General features: G+C 47.1%; 2 protein-coding genes across 4 annotated transcripts in view; one reads left to right on the plus strand and one right to left on the minus strand.

The window, feature by feature from the left end:
• Window positions 1–743: 743 nt before the first annotated feature.
• INA (internexin neuronal intermediate filament protein alpha) lies at window positions 744–6,076 on the plus strand (the record flags this gene model as incomplete). Its single annotated transcript, XM_067299610.1, has 3 exons — window positions 744–1,562; window positions 3,991–4,115; window positions 4,831–6,076. Coding segments are annotated over 3 exons (1,245 nt in total), but the record flags the coding sequence as incomplete, so codon positions are not given.
• Window positions 6,077–12,439: 6,363 nt separating this feature from the next.
• The window catches only part of PCGF6 (polycomb group ring finger 6), a 29,504-nt gene continuing 17,098 nt past the window's right edge, over window positions 12,440–24,845 (minus strand). The window contains exons 9-11 of one of the 3 annotated variants that reach the window (XR_010884743.1): window positions 21,780–21,866; window positions 19,760–19,897; window positions 14,143–14,175 (exon numbers count right to left, since the gene is read on the minus strand). Coding sequence is in view for 2 of the 3 variants with exons in the window: in XM_067300199.1 (XP_067156300.1) it covers window positions 14,119–14,175; window positions 21,780–21,866 (144 nt within the window). In the remaining variant the exon portion in view is untranslated. Of the gene's footprint in view, window positions 14,176–19,759; window positions 19,898–21,779; window positions 21,867–24,845 lie in introns of those variants that run through there. The other 2 variants (XM_067300199.1, XM_067300201.1) reach the window with 2 other exon arrangements.

The raw sequence follows: 24,845 nt of genomic DNA on the forward strand, positions 1-24,845 counted from the left end.
CGTGTGTGCATGTGTGTGTGCGTGTGTGTGTGCATGTGTGTGTGTGTGCATGTATGTGTGCATGTGTGTGTACGTGTGTGTGTGCATGTGTGTGCATGTGTACGTGTGCATGTGTATGTGTGTGTGTGCATGTGTGTGCATGTGTACGTGTGCATGTGTGTGTGCGTTGTGTGTGTTCATATGTGTGCATGTGTACGTGTGCATGTGTATGTGTGTGTGTGCATGTGTGTGTACGTGTGTGTGTACATGTGTGTGTGCATGTGTGTGCATGTGTGTGTGTGCATGTGTGTGCGTGCATGTGTGTGCATACGTGTGCATGTGCATGCGCGTGTGTGCGTGTGTGCGTGTCCGCCCACCCATCCAGCTCACGGACACCCGCGCACACCCGCGCGCGTCACCCGCCGCCGCAGCGCTTCAGCACCGCGGGCGCGGACAGCTCCCGGCACCTCCGGCCGCCGCGGCCCCGGGGGCCGCTCCGCGCCCCGCGCACCGCCCTGCGCCCCGCGCACTGCACCGCGCCCCTCCCCCCGCGCACCGCACCTCCCCGCGCACCGCCCCGCGCACCTCCCCGCCCCGCCCCGCCGTACATAAGCGCCGCCGCCGCCGCCGGCCCCCGCGCCGCCGCCGCCATGAGCTACCGCGCGGAGCCGGCGGCGCCGGCCGCCTCCCGCCGCCGCCTCCCCGGCGAGGCCCCGCGGAGGCGCCCCGAGGGCGCGGCGGGGCGGCGGGCGGGCGCGGGCGCGGAGGCGGCGGCGGCGGCGGCGGAGGCGGAGGCGGCGCGGGGCAGCGAGCAGCGGCAGCTGCAGGGCCTCAACGAGCGCTTCGCCGGCTACATCGAGCGGGTGCGGGCGCTGGAGCGGCAGCACCGGGCGCTGGCGGCCGAGCTGGTGGCGCTGCGGCAGCGGCCACCGGCGCCGCGCCGCGCCGGGGGGCCGCTGGGCGCGGAGCTGCGCGCCCTGCGCGCCCGCCTGGAGGAGGCGCACGGCGAGCGGGCGCAGGCGGCGCTGGAGCGGGCGCGCCTGGCCGAGGAGACGCGGCGGCTGCGGGCGCGCTGCGAGGAGGCGGCGCGGGGCCGCGCCGAGGCGGAGCGGGCGCTGCGCGCGCGGCAGCGCGCGGCCGACGGGGCGGCGCGCGCCCGCCGCGACCTGGAGCTGCGCGCGGCGGCGCTGCGCGAGGAGCTGGCGGCGCTGCGCCGCGCGCACCGCGAGGAGCTGGCGGCGCTGCGCCCCGCGCTGCGCCCCGCGCCGCCCGCCGCGCCGCCGCCCGCCCGCCCCGACCTGGCGGCGGCGCTGCGGGAGCTGCGCGCCCAGTACGAGGCGCTGGCGGCGCGCAACCTGCAGGCGGCCGAGGGCTGGTACCGCGCCCGCTGCGCCGGCCTGCACGAGCGGGCGGCGCGCAGCCAGGAGGCGGCCCGCGCCAGCCGCCGCGAGGCCGGCGAGTGCCGCCGCCAGCTGCGCGCCCGCGCCGCCGAGATGGAGAGCCTGCGCGGCGCCCACGAGTGCCTCGAGCGGCGGCTGCGCGACGTGGCGGAGCGGCACAGCGCCGAGGCGGCCGGCCTGCAGGTGAGCGCCGAGCACCGCGCCCCGCCGCCCGGTGCGGCGCCCCGGCGCTCTGCAGCGCCGAGCACCCCGCCCTGCTCCCCCATGCACCCTGCGCGGGGCTGGACATCGCCGCCCGGTGCAGCGCCCCCGGCACTGTGCAGCGCCGAGCACCCCGCCCGGCTCCCCCACGCACCCTGCGCGGGGCCCGGCATCGCCGCCCGGTGCGGCGCCCCCGGCACTGTGCAGCGCCGAGCACCCCGCCCTGCTCCCGCATACATCCTGCGCGGGGCCGGACATCCCCGCCCGGTGCAGCGCCCCCGGTGCTGTGCAGCGCCGAGCACCCCGCCCGGCTCCCCCACGCACCCTGCGCGGGGCCCGGCATCGCCGCCCGGTGCGGCGCCCCCGGCACTGTGCAGCGCCGAGCACCCCGCCCTGCACACTCTCCCCCCCCCCCCCCCGCAGTGTGCAGCACCGAGCACCTCCACCCAACGCAGCCCCCGAGCACCCCTCCCCACAGAGCACCCGAGCCCTCCCGCGGTGCCCCCCGGCAGCGCGCAGCACCCAGCACCTGCGCCGCCCCCCGCGCAGTCTCCTCTCCCTGCGCCCGGCGGTGCTGCCCCGGGGGCATCGCCCCGTCCCTGCTCTGCCCCTCGGCTGCCGGGGTGGGCAGCGGGTCGGCGTCCGCGCCCCGTGTCCTTGGGGGGGTCGCAAGCGCAGCCCCTCACCGCGGCCCGGCCCTGGGCACGGGCGCTGCGGACACCAGAGCTCGGCAAGCGGCCGGGCTGGATTTGCAGCCTGGTCCTTCCGTCCGTGGAAGCCGGGACGGGGCGGACGCTGAGCTCTCCGCATCTCTGGCATAGCGATATATGTTTCCATTTCACTCACCGTAGTATTACCGCATTTTCCAACTTCAAGAAAACATTCACTATTTAAAATACACTGCGTCCGGAGATTATACCATTAAATGGTTGTTAAATCATCTGTGGATTCTAAATCAAGCTGTTTCCTTCTAAAAACTGGAAAAAAACTGCCTTAGGTCATACTTGAAGGACACCCTTCTATCACCCCCAAGCAATGCCTTGTCATCTGCAAGGCCAAATTCTGCCGGGCTCTCCAGAAGGCCATGACTATAGCTCCAAGCTGCTTGCGGTCTTGCTAAATAGTTGGGGTCTTCTCCTTCAACAAATACTGTGCAAATAATTAGGTGATACACAGTATTTCCTGCAGTGGATGAAAGGATTATGCGTAAGTAATCTTCTTAATAGTCTTGATGCCATGTGAAAAGAGGGATTCCAGGACATATGTGTTGGAAAAAATAATGCAACTGGATTAAGCATTACCATAATTGAAAATAATCTAGCTACAGCACATCAGCTTTTTTTCTGTGTGACCCTCAGGTCCTGCTTTAAGTGTGGTAATACTTTTCTTTTGAACAAGGTGCGTATTTAGGAGCTAAATTTCCCTGAATGAAACCGGTGGAAAAGGGTAGAAGTTAAAAGAGAATATTCCTATTTTTCAGCTTTTAAATGTTCCTATATGCTACGAAAGCAAGGACAGGTTTCTTTATATTCTTAGGCTATGCTGCCAGATCTGAAGCAATGCGTCAGGCCCTTTTTGCTCGGGAGCAGGTTTGCAGCGGCGTGCGTCTCCCGGCTTCTGCAGCGCCGCGTCACCCCCCCGGGCGCCCCAGGCCCCGCGCGCGCCGTCACCGGCAGCTCCCATTTCTCGGCATTTCCCCCTTTCCCTGCAGCCGGCTGCTGCGGGCTTTGCAGGCACCGGCTGAGCCGTGCCTTACGTGCAGACTGCTTGCTCCAAGTCGCGCAGTTTCGGTGGGGCGACGGGGGATCGTCGGCTCGGGGACGGCCTCCGCGGGGGCTGGTTTTACTGCTTTTGGGCGAGCAGCCTGGTGACCCCATCTGGGAGCGGTGCCGGGCCCACCGGCAGCTCGCTTGACCGTCATGCCAGCCTCCCTCCGTCCTCGAGTCGCAGTTTTCTCTGCTCCATAACCAGGCTCGTGTGTCCCTGCTTGTCCTTACCTGTGGAAAATGCTGATCCTGCTTAGATACCCCCTTGGTTGCATGTGGGGGAAAGACAGGGCTGCGTTTTCCAACAAAAAATTGGAATAAAAGGTCAGTCCCCACTGTCAGCAAGCAGCACAGAGCTGCCCGCAAACTCTTCCACATCGCAGGCAAAACTGGATTTTGCAGCTACGGGGGGGCAAAGCCACTGCAGGGGAGGAGGCGGAGGCGCTGCTGAGCGGCGCGTGTCCTGCAAGGGGGGAGCGCGGCTGGGACGGGCTGGAAGAGGGTCGAACCCCACCTCCAGAGCCGGCGGGCAAACTGCCCCTCGCACCTTCCCCTTCTCCGCTGCGGACGGAGCAGAAAGCCCGCGGGAGAGGCCCCTGCCCCGAAACAGGGCCGTGACCGCCCCTGCCTTTGCCTCCCTGCAGGACACCATCGGGCAGCTGGAGGACGACCTGCGAAGCACCAAGAGCGAGATGGCTCGGCACCTGAGGGAGTACCAAGACCTGCTTAATGTGAAGATGGCCCTCGACATCGAGATAGCTGCCTACAGGTACGGCTGCTCGAACCCCCGGCCGCCCCCCCAGGCACAACCTCCCAGCCCCCCCAGGCTGGCATAGCGGTAGGGACATTTTGGATTGGAAACTTGCCTCCTTGGCAAAGTCAAAGCACGTTGGGTCAGGGCGTCTCAAGCATCTCTAAATAGATGGAGAAGGCAGATTCCTTCTGTGGTTCAGAGGGATTTTTTGCTGGGGTTTCTGGAGGGGGAGGATGGAGCTGGTCTTATGTACCACATATTGGAAGCGCCCCCAAAATTGCGGAGAAAGGTGTATTATTTTAAACCAGTTTCACGCTGCTCAGCTCTGTGCTGTACCCATCAAAGGATAAATACTGGGAGAAAGGGCCTAAGGAAAGATCATCACTAATGCTGCAGAAATGTAGAGAAGAGGAAGGCAATGGGGAGGGGGGGGAATTTGCAGCATCATTTGAGACAATTTTCACCCTAGACTTGGGTGATGGTGTGGAGCGCTCCGATTTACCCACAAATCACAGCCGCTCCTGGCCACACCACCCTCAAAATTTGCAGACGTTTCAAACCCGAACCTCACGTCCAGCCGGCCGTGCCCCCGCTTCCCCAAACCAGGCACACACCGAAAATCCGGCTCACGGCTGCCCCGGGGGGTCTGGTTTGGTCCACGCTGGTTGTCGCTGTGAAGGTGTCTCGCAGACGTCCCAGACTAACCTCTCCCCTTGCAATGTGCTTGCAGGAAGCTGCTGGAGGGAGAGGAGACGTACTTCAGCACGGGAAGCGTCAGCCTTGCAGCGCTGAACCCCTTCCCTAACCCCGCTTACTCTTTCCAGCCAGGGGTCTTTAGTTCCTCCGTGGCCGCTGGTGCAAAAGCATCCCCTCCTCTGTCCATCAGGAAAGAGGAGCAAGAAGAAATTATTAAAGTGGCCTCTAAAATATCAGCCGGTCGGGCCAAAGTGATAGAGGAGACCATAACCTCTACCAGGAAGCTGGAGAGATCAGACCTGTGCGAAGGACGTATTACCGCTGCAAAGATGTAACCCTCGGAGTCCCGTCCCTTTTGCGTTTGAGGGGGAACAGCCTGCCCTTGGCCTCTGAGCTGCCCCTGCGGGAGCGCGGCCGCGCCGGGCTCGCGGGCTGCTGCCCCCGGGAGCCAGGTCCCGCCGGGAGACGGCTGAACCGGGCACACTGCTCCCTTTTAAATGAGGCGGAGGCGCGGGCAGCCAGTGCCGGCAGCGCTGCAGCCAGCTGGATGCATGTCGGTCGTTTCTGTGGTCGCACCGCGGCTTGCGGCACCCGCGCTCCCTCCCGCCGCGCGGCTGAGAAGGAGCCGTCCGGCTGGGGCTGCCGCACGCCCGGCTGTTTCCGGGGCGGAAACGGGAATCAACACATTCGCTACAACCCGTTTCCAGGCTACAGCCCTTCGTCTAGTGTCTAAACCTGTGTGTATCTAAAACATCCCCCCTCCTCGAGCTGCAGCCATCACTTGAATCCCAGAAGCACCGGGTCTGTGAGCCACATATGTTTTAAACTGTAAACCGCGGGTCGCCGCACCTCCCCGGCAGCGCCAGCGCCGAGGGCTCGGGCGCTGGAAACCAGCCGCGAGCCGATGCCGCGGGGCTGCGGGAGGAGCTGGTGGCTGCCGTCCCGCAGAGCAGCCCCGCCGGCCGCCCGCCAAAATTTCCCAAATTTCTTAGCCTCCTCACCCACCGAACTGTTGCAACGCGTCTGTGCCAACTTTGATGTAGGATTCACAACCGTAGGTTTTCTTCAATGCCTTAAAATTGCCAGCAATCACGTCTGCAAGAGCTGCAGGCCGCGTGCGCATGCGTCGCGTGCCGGCGCCCTGGCAAAGCCGGTGCTGCCCGTCCGGCGCTGCCGGAGCAGCTCCTGGGCCTGGCAGGCCGCCGGCGCCCGCTCTTCCCTCTTCTGTTGTAAGGCACCAGTTAATAATTAAAAAGGAAGAAATAGTTATGTGAAGCCGACCAAGCCGTCTTGTCGTCCTTTGCCAATAACGATCCGGAGGGGCCGCTGGTGGGGAAGGAGACTTGAGCATTTAGGATGCACCAGAAAGGACCAGCCTGGGTTTTAGACACCCCTCGCCCTCGGTCCGGAGCGGTGCCAGGTCTCTTTCCAACGCCGCCACGGCACAGACTGCCAGGCCCAGGGTGAAACCAGACTTTGCAGGGCTGTGGAGGTCTCTGAGTCTGGTTATTCACCTCCTTGCGCGGGCACTGTGCTGCCCCTGGGTGGTATAAATAAGGGGTTCGGAGAAAGCCGGGAAGGGCTCTGAGGTTTCAGGAAGCCTTTTCTGCCTTCCCAGGGTGACGGCCAAGCCAAGGCAGCTGCAAGCTGCTTAGCTCCTACCCTACAGGAGGCTCCTTGCCCTCACGCTCCCCATCTTTAGGAGATGATTGAAGACAACACAAAGCAGGGACTGACCCACTCAGCATGTCACCAGCGTCGACCCCCAGCTGCCTCCAGCCAAGCCTCCTTCTCTACAGCTGCCTTCTTCACCGTGACTCCTTCCGCCTGCCAGCTTGTGCGCTCCAGAAGGCTTCTGCAGCAGAGCGCTAAGCTCAAGCAGGGCAATAAATCCTCCTTTGTGGCCCCATCCTTTCTACTGGTTTAATCACCAAGGCTGCCAGGGGAAAGGACTGAAGCGCACTGCAGAGGCTTCAAGATTTACACCGCTGCAGAACCTCGACCGCGCAGATAAAAGGCGGCTGCAGACACTGACTGCACCGTCACACCGGGAAGAAGCAAAGAGCAGCCATTTCTCCATGGTGTGACCTTGCCCTCGTCCCTACAGCACGAAGGACTCCCGCCTCCGTGCAGGGGGCAAGCTCCCACCCCGTAGCTGGCTGGCTGCTTTCTTGCTGGCTGGAGATGCTGGCCTGCGTGCGTGCAGCTGTGCTTTGTGGTGGCTTGGCTCTGCTCATTTCATTTCCCCGTTGGCGAGATGGGACAGCCTGTCCAGGCTGGGACGCCGGCTGAGGCAGGCCTGGTCACCTGCTGCTGCTGCTGCAGTGATGGAAGATGCTTTTTTCCATTGTGATCCTGGAACCAGGAGACCTTGGGCTCCTCTGGGGAGCCTTGCAGTAACTGCCTGTGCTGAGACATGCAGCTCCTGAAAGGCAGCGAGAGTCCCCACACATGGAGGAGAAATTTAGCCAGTGAAACTTGTTGGGATGCTGGAATTCAAGAAAGAGCAAGCTACTGAATTGAGCCAAGGGAAAATCATTCAAAGAAAACCCCTCAAATACATTTTCCTTTGGCAGGACTGCAAACATCCCCATTTCCAGACCAGAGAAGAGCCCTGTTATTCAGCAAGAAGGAATCTACAGGCAATTCAGAGCAAAGCCTCTTCCAGCACCTGAGCACAGACACCTCTGCAGGGAGAAGAGCTTCTTCTTGGAGCGAGCGACCCACACAGAGACCCCTGATGAGAGCAGCCAAATGTGTACCTGAATGACCAGACATCTGCGACCTGTGCGGGGGGGTTACAACCCTGTGGTACTTATAAGTAATAACACTTCTGCTTCCTTGGCATGCAAGCACATGACACCTGGCGTAAGGAGCTGGCTTGAAGTCCTGACATAATAAAATCGCATGCTTTACGTTCTGCTGGCTGCCTGCAAGAGGGGGACATTGTGGGAGACGCAGGAGACACAAGCTCCTGGCTCTCCTAAGCCCAGAGCAGCCTTCACAGTCGTTCTCCAGGGTGGCAGACGTGCACAGACCCGAGCATGGGCTGTAAGAACAAGCTGTTTGGAGATGTCACTTGTAAAAGTTGAGGTCAGACTTGAAAAACGCAGTTCGCACTGAGGCTTAGAACATCATCAAACTTAAGCAGATTTTCAACGGAAATGTTAAAAAAAAATCCCAGCTAACCCCCCCCCCCCATTAGCAAATCCCTAGTCTAGCAAAGAGGCCCTGGAGCTGTATGACTAAAAACATCCATCAGTGTTTGAAGCAGGCCAAAATGTTTTGGCAAGCTGAAATAGTCTTAGGTTAGACCCTTAAGGAACCAAGGATTACGTGAATGTACTGTGACTGAACGCCCTCCCTTCCCTGGGCATTTTTTCTGCGTGTCAGCTTAACTTTAGCCACATTTGACAGAGGACTAAAGGTCTCAAAGATACCAAACTCCTCCAAGTTTCATGCAAGCTGCTGCACAGGCAAAACATGCTCATTGATAACAAGGATGAACTCCTCTTATTAGTCACCAGGAGACCCATTCAGAAGGCAGAAATTATGAATATGACACCAAGGCGAGCTTTCTTGTGAGCTCATTTGCAGACAAAGGACAAAGCTCTAAAAGCAAAGGAAGCCAGAATGAAAGAAGCTTTACTGCTTTTTACTGTTCACTGGACTACTTGTTTCTTAAAAAGAGCTGATCCCCTTGGACTGAAATTCTCCGTAGGCAAACAAATCAACCACATGCAGCCGCAACAACCTGCAACAGCAACCTGCAAATTCAGCCCTGCTGTTTATCACTCAGCAGAATTTTAAACACGTAAAAGTACGTTGGTAAGGTCTTCAAAAGCAAAGCATTTAGTTGCTTTGGTAATAGGGATTGGTACCACTTCTGTCTGTTACGCCTTCATTCAGCTATGGAAAAGATCTTAGTGTTTTTCGTCTGATTGCCTGCCCTTACGTACCCAGCACCAGTTTGGAGTGTTTCATTCACAGCACTCGGGTACTTTACACGTTACTGTTGCACGAGATGGACACAACTGAGAGGTGGGGGACTCAGTCCAAGGTCACAGAGCAAGTCAGTGACAGAGCCGAAAAGGGAATGCAGGTGTCCTTGCATCCAGCTTACCCACTCGCACGGGCTTCCTCCCAGAGAGAAAAACCACCACTGGCCTTGTTCTCTATGCTGTGGCGTTTAAACAAAGAATCTGTTATTTTATTGCCATTTGTAGGTGAAATATTTTCCCATGTCCCATGGAAAAAAAAAAAAGCAGATTGCAGGTTCTTGCAAATGGTGTCAGGCTTCTCACCGCAAGGAGTTCTTACCTGTTGGTCCCCGGTATATGCAAGAATGTGGCATTGTTTCTGCAAGGACACACTGGGCCACCACTTGAAATAGCATCTTATCTCATCCCAGCCTACATAAAAGCATGCCGCAAGCAGCGTGCTCTGAGCGCACTGTGGTATCGTGGAATGACTGTTTGCCTCCCGGCACCAAATGAAAAGGGTTCTCCAGGAATGCGCTGTTTTCTTCGTAATCCCTGCCAAATCCCCGCCCACCTTTCTACTGTTAATGTTTCCCTTGGAGGAAAACAGGCATTTTAAGATTTCATTTCCAAGTAACTTGTTTAATCAAACAATGAGGAAAAAAAAAAAAAGCTTTTTTCCACTTATCAAAATAATTTGTGTTAAAGCAGCAGTGATCTACAAAATAAATATCATTATGATAAACTAAATCAAAACCCAGTAAGGATGAGACACTGTTCTATCCAGCTTCAGCAACCATTTTGCAGCTGCAAGGCAGCCAATCAATATTGCATTTCACCTCAGAGTGGATTACCATTCATCTCTGAAAATCAATAAAACTTGACCTGCTCAGTGATTAAACTTGTAACTATGGCAACTTTCTGAACCCTCCGCAGATATAGGTATCTGTTAGCTCATTCAGCAAAGGGGTCTCAAAGATAACATGGGTAAAACTGGTCTTTGGATCACCTTGGTTCTTTCCACTGTGCTGAACTGGTTATTTAGGGTTATAGAAAAAAGGAGGTAGAAAAGCAGAAGAAAAGCAAAAATGGTGCAAATGTGTCATTTGCAACGTTTTCTCTGTCTCTCAGCAGGGATCTGTCACAACAGGACAAGTGGATCTTGAAGTCCCTGGATTGCTCAGGCAGACACCTCCGCATCCTTTGACCATGCAGCATGTTAGGGGATTCATGTGGACGAGCGATTTAGAATTGCTGATACCCTGATTTTGCATGACACCATGTGCTTTGAAACCGGTGCTGTGCAACTGCAGTGATCAGTGAAACCAAAATGATCAACTTCTCCCTTTAGAAAAAGATAAAATACATAAAAGCCTCCCATGCCTCTGTTTATAGGCCTTCCCTCCTCACCTGCCAGAGTTAATCCCCCCCTCTGTGTGGGCTGAGCACAGATTTCACAATAATGCTATTTACTCCACACTGAAGAAAGGTAAAAACAGCAATGCCAGGGATGTAATTTTAATTTGCTAGCGATTGTTAACATACATTAATCATTGCACAGAAAAGCATGATGATTCCCTGAAAAAAAATGCAACACAGACCAATATTAGAAAGCTTGATTAATTTTTCAATAAATTTCATTGATTGTTTCCTATCTATGGAAATAAATGTTAAAGGTTCAACTGGCTCAGGTGTGGCACAGCCTGGTGGAGGTGCAGATCAAGGCTGGGTGCAACACTGGTGTCCAGAGAATCAGTGAAATACATACATTGCCATGAGAGCACCTTCTCCATTTAAAGAGAGCTCAGCTGCATATTTTACTCATCTCTGAATGTTTTCTTCTTATTATACTAAATTTATATTAAACCAAGTAAAGCAGTCAGGATACCACCAACATGACTCAAGGCTCATGACTGTTTTGTAGCTTGATTCTGTATTTATAAAAGCTTGTGACATTAAGGCTCACAGTCTCCTCTTGCTGGGAATTAGTGGGTTTGTAAAGCAACTCAGAATTATGCTACAGTACAAATGATATTTAATTAGGATTAAATAGCCATAGCTATGGCAATAGTCTTAGCCATATCATTGCTAAGCAGGTAGGCAGAAAAAAAGAGAATTATTTCATCCAGTGAGGAAACAATATAGTGTCTGTGAAATAGTGATCGAGTTCAAGCAGAGCTTCCTCTCACTTCCAGAGCACGAAGCTGGCTCATGTCCCACGAGGGCAGAGATGCCATCCCGGAGACGGCCTGGTTGGTCACAGCAGCTCTCCTGTCACCAGGACCAAAAGTGACTGGAAGAAAGCCAAGGTTAAAAGGAGACCAACAGAATGAAAGCAGCAGCAGGAGAGTTGAAAGACGACTGACACGTTTTAAAGCAAGCCGACGCGTTGTCCTTAAGCAGGAAACTGCGGGACCCACAGGCTGCAGCCTGGCAATAGCCAGACGTGGCCCCCGCTGCACGGGCTTGTGCCAGCAGAGCCCCACGAGGTGCTGCAGGAGCCACATCGCAGGTAAGCAGCAGTGCAGCCAGGGCATGCTTTAAGGTGGAAGCAAGCAGGATGTTTAGACAGGAAAATTAAGCTAAGAACATGCTTTTTGGAAGTAGTTCAGGAAGAAAAAAAATAAAGAAAGAAGTAGGCAAATGGGAAATCAAAGAGGCCACCAGGCTTTCATACCAAAACATCACTGGCAACAGAATACAAAGTTTCGCTCCTCTTCATTAAGCCATTGAAAGAACGAAAAAGGAAGTCTTGCCCTTCTGCATTTTAGCTGCCATGTGGTTTACCCCACAGACAAACTCTTTAAAGATATTGCAGAAATCTGTGATGCATCCTCTGATGCACTTACTGCTCCAGACAGAGTAGAGTGTGAGCAGTGACTTTTTTTTTTCTTCTTTTTAATAGAGCCTGACTTTCATGTTGGAGCCAGTGGCAGCATCGTAATCTTGAGGCTATACAGAAAAAGGCTGTAGAGACACAAATGGCCTATTATAAAGACTGACATCCTGGAAGGATGTTAATTTGAATTAACTATCAGTTTTTATATGGCTATTAACCTTAGCAAATAATCTCTTCTGTAGGCATGAAGTTCAAGACAGGATTAGGGGAGAATTTGCTAAAACATGACCATAGTGCTAATATTCTTTTTTAAAGTGTACTGCTATACATTAAAAATAATAACATAAGTAATAATGAAACAGGAGGTGGAAATATTGTCAAGCTAGATGACTTGTATAAAGCCAAGAAGATCAGAGCTGCAGAGAGAGACTTGGCTCACAAGGGACTTAATAATAACATCCATAAACATGCATGAAAAGGATCTAGAAGCAGCAAAAAGATATATGTATTGAGAAAAAGGGGCCTTATAGCATCCTGTGTCTTGTATCTGTGTTGACAAATAGTCTTGACACATGCCATTTCTCATTGAAATTCTCATTAACTTGATAGTCCCAGAGACTCCATGTAATTCCAGTTAATGTTACTGCAACAAGCTCCAGCAGAGATTCTGGTATTAAACTACCCTCCACCTTTCAACTTTCTCATTTCTTCACTGGAATTCATAATTCTAACAGCCTCAGAGCACATCCAGCAGTTTCAACCTGAACTGCTACAGTTTTGATGCTGCCATACAGAAAGTGGTATGGAAATAAATGAGAGCTGAATTTGAAATCAGCTAAAATAAACTTTATTTTACTGTTACAATATATAATCTCTTATCAACACAACTCACAAAGTGTTTACAAAATAATCTCATTTTCTGCTGCATTTTAAACACTACTTTTATACAAACTTTGAAAGTAAAATAGTAAATTGTGGTTACAAATGTTTTTGTTTTGTTTTCTTTTTTAGAAGCATCACAAAAATCACTTCAAACAAACACCACTTTTTCTTATGGTGTCATCTTTGCAGGCAAGACCAAATATTTATTGCAAAGACCTGAGGAAGGATTCATGAAAACTTTCTTTTGACAGAGGCTGCCGGTCTCCCCCTACACTGACCGCAGAGCAGTGAATATGACAGTGAGCAAGTGCATGTGAGTTCGGTTAGGTGCTCTGCAAGGCCTTTCAGAGGAGCCCTCTCCCGCCCCCTACGCCAGCTACAGCGGGAGCCTGGTCCCCCATGCCTAAAGGCAGCTTTCATGAATCCCCACATTTATGACCTGGCGTGCAGCAAGACCACAACATACAAAGCTCTGGTTCTTAATCCTGTGCCGGAAACCATGAAAGTCTTGAACAGAGCAGAATTTTGAAAATATTACAGTTGTCACAAAATTTAGGATTTTAATATGTTAAAACTAAAGTTACCTAATATCTTCTTATGAATCTGGGAGTAACAGGTGGGTACTATGTTGCTCAACCACCTCAACCATGGTCTCCACTACAATGCACTAATACACTCTAGAAAGACTGCAAGAGCTACTGTTTTCACTGCTGCTAGAAAGACATGCTGAAATGAAAGAGGATCTGAGCTCTTGCCTGTCAAATCAGTTGACGGATTTTACACGACAGCAGAATCAGGCTGATAGCAATTATTTTACATAGAGCAAGCAGGTACAAAGAAGCGCTACTTTTTTTTTTATTTTAAACATGCATAGTTTAACCAGCTGGCTCATCTCCATTAAGACTACAGATACATGATCCACCATTTGGTATAAGTCAAACTACCACCAAACATATTTCCAGTGCAAACAAAATTGTCTTTCTTGAAGAAAAACAATTAAATTTAATGCTGCTTCTGAAAAAAAACAATGCTTGTGATTCGTCATTTTCTACCTATTTTGGTATGAATTTGGAAAATTCCCCTCTTCTCTCCAAATCACTTCCGAAGACAGACGATCACAGAACACTCTTTTTAGAGAAACGACCGTCTGCTCCCCAGAATACACTATACTGTTGAGAAATGACCGTCTCCTCCCCAGAATACACTATACTGCTGACTGAGGATCATCCCTGAGAGCACCATTCCAGCTAGACACTTCAAAAGTATGCAGTATCTCATAGCTCGGAGGAAAAAGACAGTTAACGCTGTGAGATCTTGGGGTTTTACAAAGTATTTAAAAAAAATGCAGCAAGTCTGAGCATTTAAGGTCCCTGAGCTGAGTGAAATTTGGAGACAGTCATTTGTAATACTAAGCATAGCAACATCTATAGCTGTACTTACAGAAGCTGTAATTTCTACAGTGGTAAAGTCAGGTGTTAAATTACAAGCATACAGCAGTCAGTGGTCGTTTGTTTTACTTGCTTCCTGTCACCGGGAATAAGATGGCCTTCTTTGGCGAGAGACAGCACTGATGAAGCTCGATGACTTTGGATTGTTTCACCATCTGATATTCTAGCAATCTTTAAGTTACTGGTAGCGGAGCTACCACAAGGCCATAGTGCAGTACAAGTAAACCATCCTAGAGAGAAGAGAGAGAAACTGTATCATCATACCACTTTGTCGTACCAGACAACGAAGGAAATACCTGATAGGGAAGATGGTCATTCTGTGGCAGAACCTCAGCTTCAACCTCGTTCAGCATTTTATACCATTCCCTTTCCATATGGCAAATACAAATTTTGAAATATCAAGGCAGAGAAATACATTCCCCTCTCCTCTTTGAGAAGGGGAAGGGTCCCCCCCTCCCCCCCCAAAAAAGTGGTACTTTGCTTTTATTTTAAAGCTATAAGGAAGTTGTCTTCTATACGTATAATAGGCTTCATTTACAACTCATGCTGTTTTTTCGCAAGATACTGAAAGGCAGAAAAAAAATTCTGACTTAATAGTTTTAGAAGGAGCTGTCAAAAATCTGGTCTTTAACTCTAGTCGCCAAAAGTCAAAAAGACACAGAAATGTAGTGCAGGAAAAGGGGGGAGAAAGATGATGTTGCCTGAGCACAGAATTTGGATCCCAACTTCTAACCTTAATTTCACTAAGTTCATGGATGGCTCTAGCAAATCACTTCTGCTTCTTACAACTGGGGTAACAAAGATAGAAAGGCAACATAAAAGATCATGTAAAAAGCAAAACTTTTTAAAATATGAAATCATTATATAATTACATGCCTACAAGTTAACTAGAGTCCTGGACACCTCAATTATATATAATTAATATAATTCTCTTACAGCACTGTTGCTGATTATTTCCTTACATAGAACAAGTTAGAGAAACTCATGCCAGCAGCTTACCATTTCTTCCTAATTCTGGATGCATAACTAAACTTCTCTTTTAATCCCTGTGCTATAAATCAAATCAATCCACACACAGCAAATGATACTCCCTGCTTTCATGGCATACCCCTGACTATGTGCCTTATATCATTTCATGCCAGCAGTAGACGTTCAGGGGCTGCCGATTCAAGATTTGTGCCTGTAATGTTTGAGGAGGAGAAAAGGTGCAATGTTTCCTCAGACTGCTTCCCACCCTCTCTCTCTTCCTGCTATTGCTTTTGTTTCTGCTGTGAAAGCAAGTTGAGGAATTTAGTTATATTGATCCTGGGTAGGAATCACTTTCTCCATTCCCCGGTAATGATAAAACACATTTCACTGTCTTTTCCATAAACCTGAAGGCTTGTTGCATACTTGAGTCTGAGATCACAGGCATACCTCTTTCATGAGTTTACTCTCCCTTTTTCTAGTGAGGATTCTGGGATGCTATTTGCTTTCCTGAGACAGAATGTTCTCCCCACCCACGTCTTTTCCTAAAATAATGTCCCTATATTGAAAAAGCCCAGAATAGTACTACATATTTATTAAGCAATGAATACAAGGGACAGAAAAAAAATTATTTTATTAAGTCATGGCTCTCTTCTTCTGAGCCTGCTCCACTTAAGTTAATAGAAAACCTTCATCTGCAAGACTGGATATTTCCTGTCTCATTATAGTCTGTTTTACAGGTATCACTTGATTCACATACAGCTGGTAAAAGGTCTAGCACTCAGTCTGCATCCACCTCTGAAACCTGTTCCCTCTGCTGATCCACTGGGTATCTGACTTGTTGTCTTAGATCTGTTTATATGGACAGGCTTTAATAAAAGTTAGAATTTCTACTGTATTTTGGTTTTGATATTTTGATCTATTTGCATATAGGAGCTAAGATAACATATGTTCCAGATAAGTTGCACAGTTCTGTGTGATGGAATACAGCAGCACATTAAAAAAAAAAAATCTTTAATTTGCCAGTGCTATGGTATAATAAAGCCATGGTAGAAAGTTCTACATTAGTCTTAATATGTTTTGGAAGAACGCCTTTTTTTTTTTTTTTTTTTTTTAAACAACAGTTTGTTCTCTGTGTAAAAAAATGTTACTTGGTTGGTTGCATCAACTACTTACAGAAATTTCTGAATGATTTTGTGTTGGAGGAAACCTAAAATTAAGGAACTGATCTCAAAAAGAACCAACAGAACAGAATTTGCTTTTCCATGCTTCCCTGACATGCTCTTTTTCTTCCCTTGGCAATTCTTTTCAGACAGTGCCTATCAACACCTTCCTTATCTGTCTGAAAGAGGACCTCTTCCTAGAAAGACAGCTTTGTTTTGCCTGCAGTGCCACAATGCTCTTTCAGCAAAAGAAAAAAGAAAACCTAATTGCTGCTGGGTATAACTATTTAACCCTCCCTTCTAGCATCCAGTTTCTTAGGTCTGTTTGGCAGCTTAGTGGTGTCTCTGGGAAACAAAGCTACTGTTTTGGAAAGAAAAACGTTGCAGCATGTTATCTGAGGAGAAAAAGAAAATGGAACAGCTACTGGAGTTTTCAAAGGTGATGAACAGATTCATAACAAAGGAGATCAGATAGCCAACAGCAATAACTGATTAATTTAGCCAGCATGTTCATTTAGTTAGACTCAAAACTCAACTTCTGGCTATAGATATTGTCATTTACTTAAAGACGGGATCAATATTCTAAGTCAGGAAAAGAGAGCACCAGAGAAGGAGCCAACAAAAACAATAATGATAGTAAATAAAATTTAAATTTAAAGTCCTAAGAATGGCCATACCAGGGCAGACCCAAAGGATACCTAGCCCAGTGGTGAAAGCCTACATAAAAATGTATGGAAAGGGCAAACACATAGTGCTACCTCCCCAGAAAACTCTTCCAGCCTCCAAAGCCTTAGGTGTCCAGAACATCCCAAGTAAGAGGCTGTAATTTTGCATTTGGTTTCTTCTGGTGAATCTTCTTCCATGAACTTGCTTAATCACTTTTCAGTTCACAAACTTTCAGCATCTACAAATCAAATCCCAATGCCTTCCTAATTGACGTCAGTCGCATGTTCAAGACTGATGATCAGAACAAGGGATTAAAGTGCAAGCAAGCACTGAGAAAAGTGGGACAAAGTATTCTTTTATAGGAACCTTCAAAAACAACCAGAAGGTCATGTCAAAAAGTGGGCGGCACATCACTATATTCATAGAAGGAGACTAAGTACAGGCTGCAATATACATATATTTTTTCCCCTCTAACTCTACAGCTATGGGTGATACAACCACTTCAGAGCAACAGCAAACGGGCCCCACGAGTCTCGAGCAGCCATTTCACTTTCCCTTACGGGATGCTTGCAATGACAAACGAGGGCTTAGTGCAGGGTAGGTGCCAACCAATCTTAACTTCAATGGACAGGAATGCAAAAAGAGTTATTTTATTGCTGTTTTAATAGTGCCAGCTCACCAACTCTCCTTTCTCTTCTCATCCTGTTAATGACTGGGAGCCCATTGCTACTCCTAAAAGGATGCTATGAAGAGGCAGGAGCCTTTATTTACCTGTTTACTCAGTGCCTAATACAAAGCAGGATGACTATGTTGCAATGTGAAGATAGGATCCTGCTCATCCTCACTTCTCACTAAGTAGAATAGATACTTCTAAGATTCTTATCAACCTCTTGGCATCTAATATCCTGTTGTACCTTCACAAAGGTACACTTACTCCTTGAACTTGTTGGCTATTTCAGTTGTTGGCTATTTCAGTTGAGAGAATAAAACACATTCAAGCTTCCTTTTTTGGAGAACTGTGGTCAATAATACAGTTTTTCTCTATGGAAGAGTTTCTTAAAGGAAAATATATTTGCAAGAAAAAAAATGCTACAAGATACTCTTTGATGAATGAGTTTTCAAATGGAATATTTGTCAATAGTACACTTAAAGAAATGATCTGTCTACACAGGAAATATCACTTTTAAACCAAAAGCCAAACCCACCGCAATTACTTCTGTACTAAGAGAAGCTGTGAATTAATCCAGTATTGGCACTGCTTACTCTGTAATTATTCACTTTTTAAATATTATACATTTCTATACATGTTCAGCTGCCTTCTCTGGATACTATTCTTAGGGAAATCCAAACAGAGAATGGCTCTTGCTTTTTATTACAGATCTCAAATCAGGATAACTCAGATGCGCTCAAAAGAAAAGCAAAATGAAATATGATCCTTTCATACAGCAAAACCCTCAAGTGTTCTTTGCTAGACATTTGTGAACCTGACCTAACAAACTGTAAAGGATCCCACCTGCTACACCCAACGATAAACTTCAGAACGGAGCAGGCAAACAGAAACATCATAGCATACGTGTCCTTTGATGTTGTAAGAGCAGCAGCAACAAAAAGTGCCCCACTTTCCAAATGCAATAACCCCACAGAGCAGAGTATAACACTTCCATAACAGATGTGTGCTAGAGGGTCAGAGTAATTAAATTAGATCACAGATCTTCCTGTCTAGCTCAGGAGATGCTAAAAAAAAAAAAGCCACCCAAACAAACAAACAAAAAAACCCCAAGGGCATTGGGTTACAAAAAGACGAGCGTTACAAAGACAGCAGTAAAATCTGCAAGACCTCTGCCAGGGACAAGGAAGCTACCCTTTTTAGCCTTTCCCATGCCTGCACTCATTGTATCCGTCAGTGATGCAGAGCTCTCTGTGACAAGGCCAATTTCAGACAGGTGATAATAACTAGCAGCCTGGATCATATTGCATTTGTTCAGCAGAAGGGAAGGATGTAATGCAGGAAAGAAATGATATTCCCAGATAGTTAATAACCGGCCTCCTTCCTCAGCTACTTGATCAAATACATATTTACAGACAGATCTAAATGTTTGGTAGCAAAATTATTGAGCCTTTAAAAAATTTCTATCACAGTCTTTGATCTCTCCTTGCAGTAAATTCCACAAGTTACACACATTGTTTTAAAAATTAAGCAAAGTCACTTCATTTTATATTAATTAATTATATCTGATATATATTATCTGATTAAAACAGCCAAAACATGTTATTATGTGGCCAGTAAATTTATTTTCCCATCAGATCACACGCTGTTGGAAAGGCAGTAGTTACTCAGAACAGCTATAAGCCTGCTAGCTTGCACCTGTAGGAGGCTTTAATTTACTGAAGATCTGAGGTATCACTACACTTTGTTACTCAGTGGAAAAGGCCAAAATCTTCATGAAACACCACCCTGAAAATTTAGAAGAATCATCTAGAAGGATGGAAAACCCCTAAGGAATTAAAGTGATCAAGGCCCAGAAAAATCAAGTCATTAACAAATTAGATATAATGTTGCACTGCTAGGATTAGCAAACTTAAAGAAATCCTTCCCGTGAAAGCGTTGCAAAGAACATGTTAAAAGTAAAGCCTTTGGCAAACAAACTTATCCGCAGTTTTGAAATCAGTTTTCTCAGACAGCAGAAAGATTAACTGCTGACGTGAATGAACTTGTAAGTGAAAAATGCAATTCAGAAGTGCAGTTATTTTCCTTCTCTTAGATGACATCAATGATAGTACTCATGTAAATCAAACACAGTGTTTATTTCTTTAAATGACTTTGTATTGAATAAATAGCTACTGAAACTATTCTCTTAGCGCAAAACATCTACAGTAAACCTCAAAGTGGTAAATGATAATGACAGGTTTGAAAAGTGATTCTGCATCCTAGTGAATGCTGTTAGGGGCATTCCAAGCTCCAACACTGGTCTCTTGGAGCTGGAAGGATACAATGGCACAAGATGTCCTAGGAGCTTACTATAAAATCCATCAAGTGTCCCTGTGTAGTTGTTGTATCACTGGGCCAAGACAACCATTCCCCTCATTGAATTTCAGGTCTGGGGAAGGGAGAGGAGAACAACCAACTCTTATCATTTGTGGACTTGGTCTTCCATGCCTAAAAACATTTTGGAGGATATTTGCATTAGAAATGCATCCTCTTATTTCTGAAAAATAATGTAAAGCGAGAACATAACACATGAAGAGGTGTCACAACTACTTCAATGTCACTAAAGAAGGAACTGCAGTTTATTTGTAACATACCTACCGTAACTCTTTGGCATCCTAACAGGTTTTGCAACAAAACAAAGAAAAATTAAGGCTGAACCTCATCTTCCAAATTTACTGGCAAAAGCGACTATGAAAACACAGGACTTCAGAATAGCAAAGGCCTTTCTCCGTTTGCCCAGTATAGCAAGCTTGCTAGAATTCATCACTAACATACTAATTTTGTAGTAACAAAATTTGATACATCCCTGGAGAATGTATCCCAAGATGACTGCTCTCTTCTTGGAGCTGCTGACTGGTACTTAGTCACTAAACATCAGTCATGCAAACCCATTTCTGAAAAGAAATTAAGCCAATGCAGTTTTCCTTGAAGTCCTTTCCCAAGAACATTTTTCACACATGAAAAGCTTTTGTATGAGGTTGAAGTTTAAAAGCACTTAAATTTGGCTATGAATCATCCCCCTGCTGTTTACTGAAGTTTTTAGTAGAGGGTATTTCATCACTGTGTTCGTTGCTGCCTTTATTTACAATCAATTTATTAAGTCAGAAGTGAGTTTTTGTTGCCAGTGGCTTCCTTCTCCCAATTTCTGCCCCTCGCCCCCTGTAGACTGCATTTTTAGTTTTTATTCATATTATTCTGTAAGCAGCCAAGAGAGCAAGCTTGACATTCACTTCAGTTTCTGCAGTGAAAGAGAATAAAGTTCACAAGCCTCAAAGATTTTTAAGGTCTGTCAGCACTGCAGCATCAGCCATGTGCAAATCCTGTCTGTCCCAACCATAGGATCCCTCCTGGTTCCTCAGATCAGATATAGGAACTACACTGTCCAGGATGCCTTGAAACAGGCACTCACTTCTTGCCCCGACCAAGAATCCCTCTTGTAGCATTGAAGGTCTTAATGAGAAGTTTAAATATACAGTATTTTGCCTGCGTGTGTGCAAGCAACTCAAGTGAACCGAGTTTGCAACTACTTTAGCCTTTATGCCAAGTTTTAGGTTGCTCTTCAAATATGATACAGTAAGAATACACTTTCCTAATCAGATTTAGGTCAGTATTAGATTAGCCATTTTTGACTTCCAGATTTTGATTAATACAGAGGTTACCATACATCATGGTTTACATCTATATCCTGCTCTGCACTGGACAGATTACTGTTGTTGCTGCTGCATTTCTAAAACAGCATGATCCCTCCCGCTATGAAAATGCTTGCAAAGATTCCCAAGGAATTAAATAATGTTTTCTTATTTGCAGAGCCAGCAGCAGTCATTAAGTTATCAACAAGAAATAGCTGGCTATATGGTCAGGCTGCTTTCAGGAGCTGTATAATGCACATCAAGCATACTGATGGCGTTCATTACTCTGCATCTTTGGTTTGTGCTTTTATGAGCAAGTTTCATTCCCCGACCCAGTCACAAGGCTAGTCTTATTTGGGATGCTTCAGTCCTTTGATTTCCTGGAGTGATACTATCACCAGGAAGGATGACAAGAAATGTTAACGGAAGGAAGGGCTGGTATAATCTATTTCTGGCATGATAGCAACTTGTTTCAGAATATAAAAAGCTCATATCCAGAATATCATCAAACCGTCAAGAGCTCTCTTAGCACGTGCTATACATCTCAACTCCATTTACAATATAAAGAACATTTTGGGCAAAGCTGAAAAGATTTTGTACATGACTTCTTCAGACAAGTCGGTGCTACCTGACAGCTTAACAAAGAAGTGTTCTATTTTAAAATACAAAACCAAGAACAAAGCCCCAGCTACTACACCTACCTGTATTGCACTCTCTCCTATGGCTCGACGAATATCCCTCAGCGTCTGGTAGTGTTCCAGCAGGTGATCACCACAGATTATGTCTACCTGTGAAAGAACACAAACGTGGTCAAAAAGTTCAACCTATCCTCGGACTAGCAAAACAGTTTCTAAGTACTTTACATTTGGTATTTCATAGAGTAAATCCAGCGCTGGTCAGATGAGCACTATTCTAGCATCTTGGACGCTAAAGTCTCCTTTATCTTTGTTCTCCAAATGTATTCAGGAGGCCCAGCACTAATGCCTTCCTCTGCCTACACCTTCCCAGTTAGAACTGAGGCTCACTTCTGGAAAAGAGAGGACAGTTTCTTTCACTCCCAGTTTGGTCTTTTTGCTGAAAAAAGCTGTTTAGTAATAGCTGTGATGGATTCAATGGGAACTTAGATCACACATGTTAAAATTGTCTCACAAACATCCAGCGTTATTCATCAGCTCCGAAAAACGATAAATTGTCTGTGCTACTGGCAGGAGATTAAACAGTGCTACCCTCATCCTTATCCTGAGAGAGAAAACACATATGTCTGCTTACTAAGACTGGTTGGGGAGAAGTGTTTGAACAGAAAAGAACAGCTCACTGCATGCTACTGTCAGCAGGTGCCTCACACAGCCCTTCTTCAGGCTGCAATCAGTACTTCCGTGACACAAGTGAAGGGCACACTCAGCAATTCTAAGTAATGTCCTCCACTGCGGCAAAACTATGCCGACGATGCCTGCAATTCTGGAGGAGGCACTTACATTAAGCAACTGTCCACAAAAAGTTATTTGGGGAAATGATAGTTAATTCAGAACCAGAGGTTCTGAAATCCTTGCCTTGATTATTGTGGACTATAGATTTCTTTATAAAATTACTATGAATTTACTAGGTGTCACCAAGAAATTGTGCATAGTGTAAATCCAATCTCTAACATCCCAAATTAGAGCAGCAAACATAGCGCAGTTACATCCTTCCACAATTGCAGCTTGGTTATATTTTTCTTATAAGCAATTCCTAAGCAGGGAAATGAGAGGGCTCCCATCTGTGAATTAATTACAGTGACCAAACTCGAAATTAAAGTTAGGAGCATTGACAATGAGCTGTCCTACAGCTTTCTGCAAGGGACAAGTCTGAGCTTTGCCACTGCAGTAGCCAGGAAGCATACTGCAATATCATTACACATGCTCCTATGTGGTTATGCAGCCGCATTGCACTACAGGATACGCTCTTTTCTCTGTTTCAGCTATTCAGTTTGTCTGGATTTCTGCTCTTCTGCATACCCACCCACTATTTTTCTCTTGTTCTCCATGAAAAGATTCAGAATTATGCCTTAAGCTGGTTAACTACATGTTGTTCTGAGAAGGAATTCTACTCCTTAGAGGCTCAAAACGGTTAAGTTACTTCACTTCATCTGTAGTATGATAACTATGTGGAATATTCATCCCCTTTAGATTGAATTTTAAATAATGGTTCTAAAATGGGCAGGAGATATAAACTGCTTAGTATTACTTCTGCTTTTAGCTTTAGGAAGAAACCAGTATGTAAAAATTCATCTGGACATTAACATTAAATATTGCTGTCACAAAAAAAACCCCAACAACCCTCCCCCCCACATTATTAGGATCAATAATTCATCAATATTTGAGATATTTAAAACACAGAACCTGGAAGAAACAGATATTTTTTCTTTTTGAAATCTGGCTACAGTTATTTCTCCTCTGGTTCCCTTGCACTCTAGCCTGTATAATCATTAACCTAGGAAGAGGGGCATGCCACCTATGCTTCCTGGTGACATATGAGATTAATTACTTCTGGGTTATATGCTCATAATTAATTATTTATACCATAAGGTACTGAAAACTGAAACTGCTCCCACTTTTGTGCGTGGGCATGCGTGTGTGTGCATGCACACACATGTATTCTGTACAGAAATATAAAAAAACCCAAACTATTTGCCTACTATAGGATATAAAGACATAGTGGCAACCGCTGACAATCTTGCAATACAGAATCAGAATGCTTGTTTGGAAATACCCCATCGTTAACCCTCCTGTTCCAGTTTCAAATGATAGTCATTAAAGATTCAGCGTCTTCAAATAAATTATGGAGAACGGTTTTGCACATCCACCTCCTTAGAGTGCTCTGAATAACAAGTGCCTAATCTCCTCATTCTAGCACCAGAGCCTGAATTTCTCCTTGCTAATTGTTATGATAGGATTCATTCTGTAAGGACAAGAGAAGAAAATACACAATGAAAAAAATGCCAGCCGAAGTATGGAAATCAGCTGCAAAACATCTGTCTCAGAGCTATCCTTGTGCCATACAGAAATTAATATATTCTATATACAAAAGAGGCACCATCAACACAAGCGATATAGATTTACTATAGTCTCAACTAACTCGCGAAATTGAAGCCAACTAGTACTGACAGCTAGTGAGACGGCAGTAAATATAGTTTGACCTTTTGCTGAAAGGAAACACGAAGGTGCAGCTACCAAATAACTCAGTCACACCTGACAAAATTCTTAGTAAAATAAAGTAGCCTTTCCATTATGCCATTTATTTTCATTAGGTGGCATGTTTGCTGCACACAAGAGCTATTTCTCTAAAAGCCATGATAACAGACAATTACAGGTTAATAATCATCAAGTAAAATGAAGATAAAATGGGAAACTCATATATGGGACATCCCCTATAAGGCTCATCCCAAGGGTAAATTTGGCCCAGAAAGCATTACTCCTCCATCCATAGTTTCTATGCCAACTCATATTATCCAGGGAAGGGCAAACAAAAAGTTTTAGAGGTCGGCCTGAGTATTTGGGCTAATTATCCCAAAGCTGGCAAAACCTTCCCCTTCCTTTAGCTGCTATTTACTCTTCCAATGTACCAGATTTTGGAGTCTAAGACTGGCATAAAGAGCCTGCATCAGCAGCTACACAGTGTGAGCACAGACTTGCTTCCAGTCTTTCCCCATAGGCTCCAGTTTCCATACGTACTTTCAGGAATGCACATTTGATTAGGGAACACTTCTATCCCATAAACCACACCAATGC

Source organism: Apteryx mantelli, chromosome 7, assembly GCF_036417845.1.
Source record: "Apteryx mantelli isolate bAptMan1 chromosome 7, bAptMan1.hap1, whole genome shotgun sequence".
Classification (NCBI taxonomy): domain Eukaryota; kingdom Metazoa; phylum Chordata; class Aves; order Apterygiformes; family Apterygidae; genus Apteryx; species Apteryx mantelli.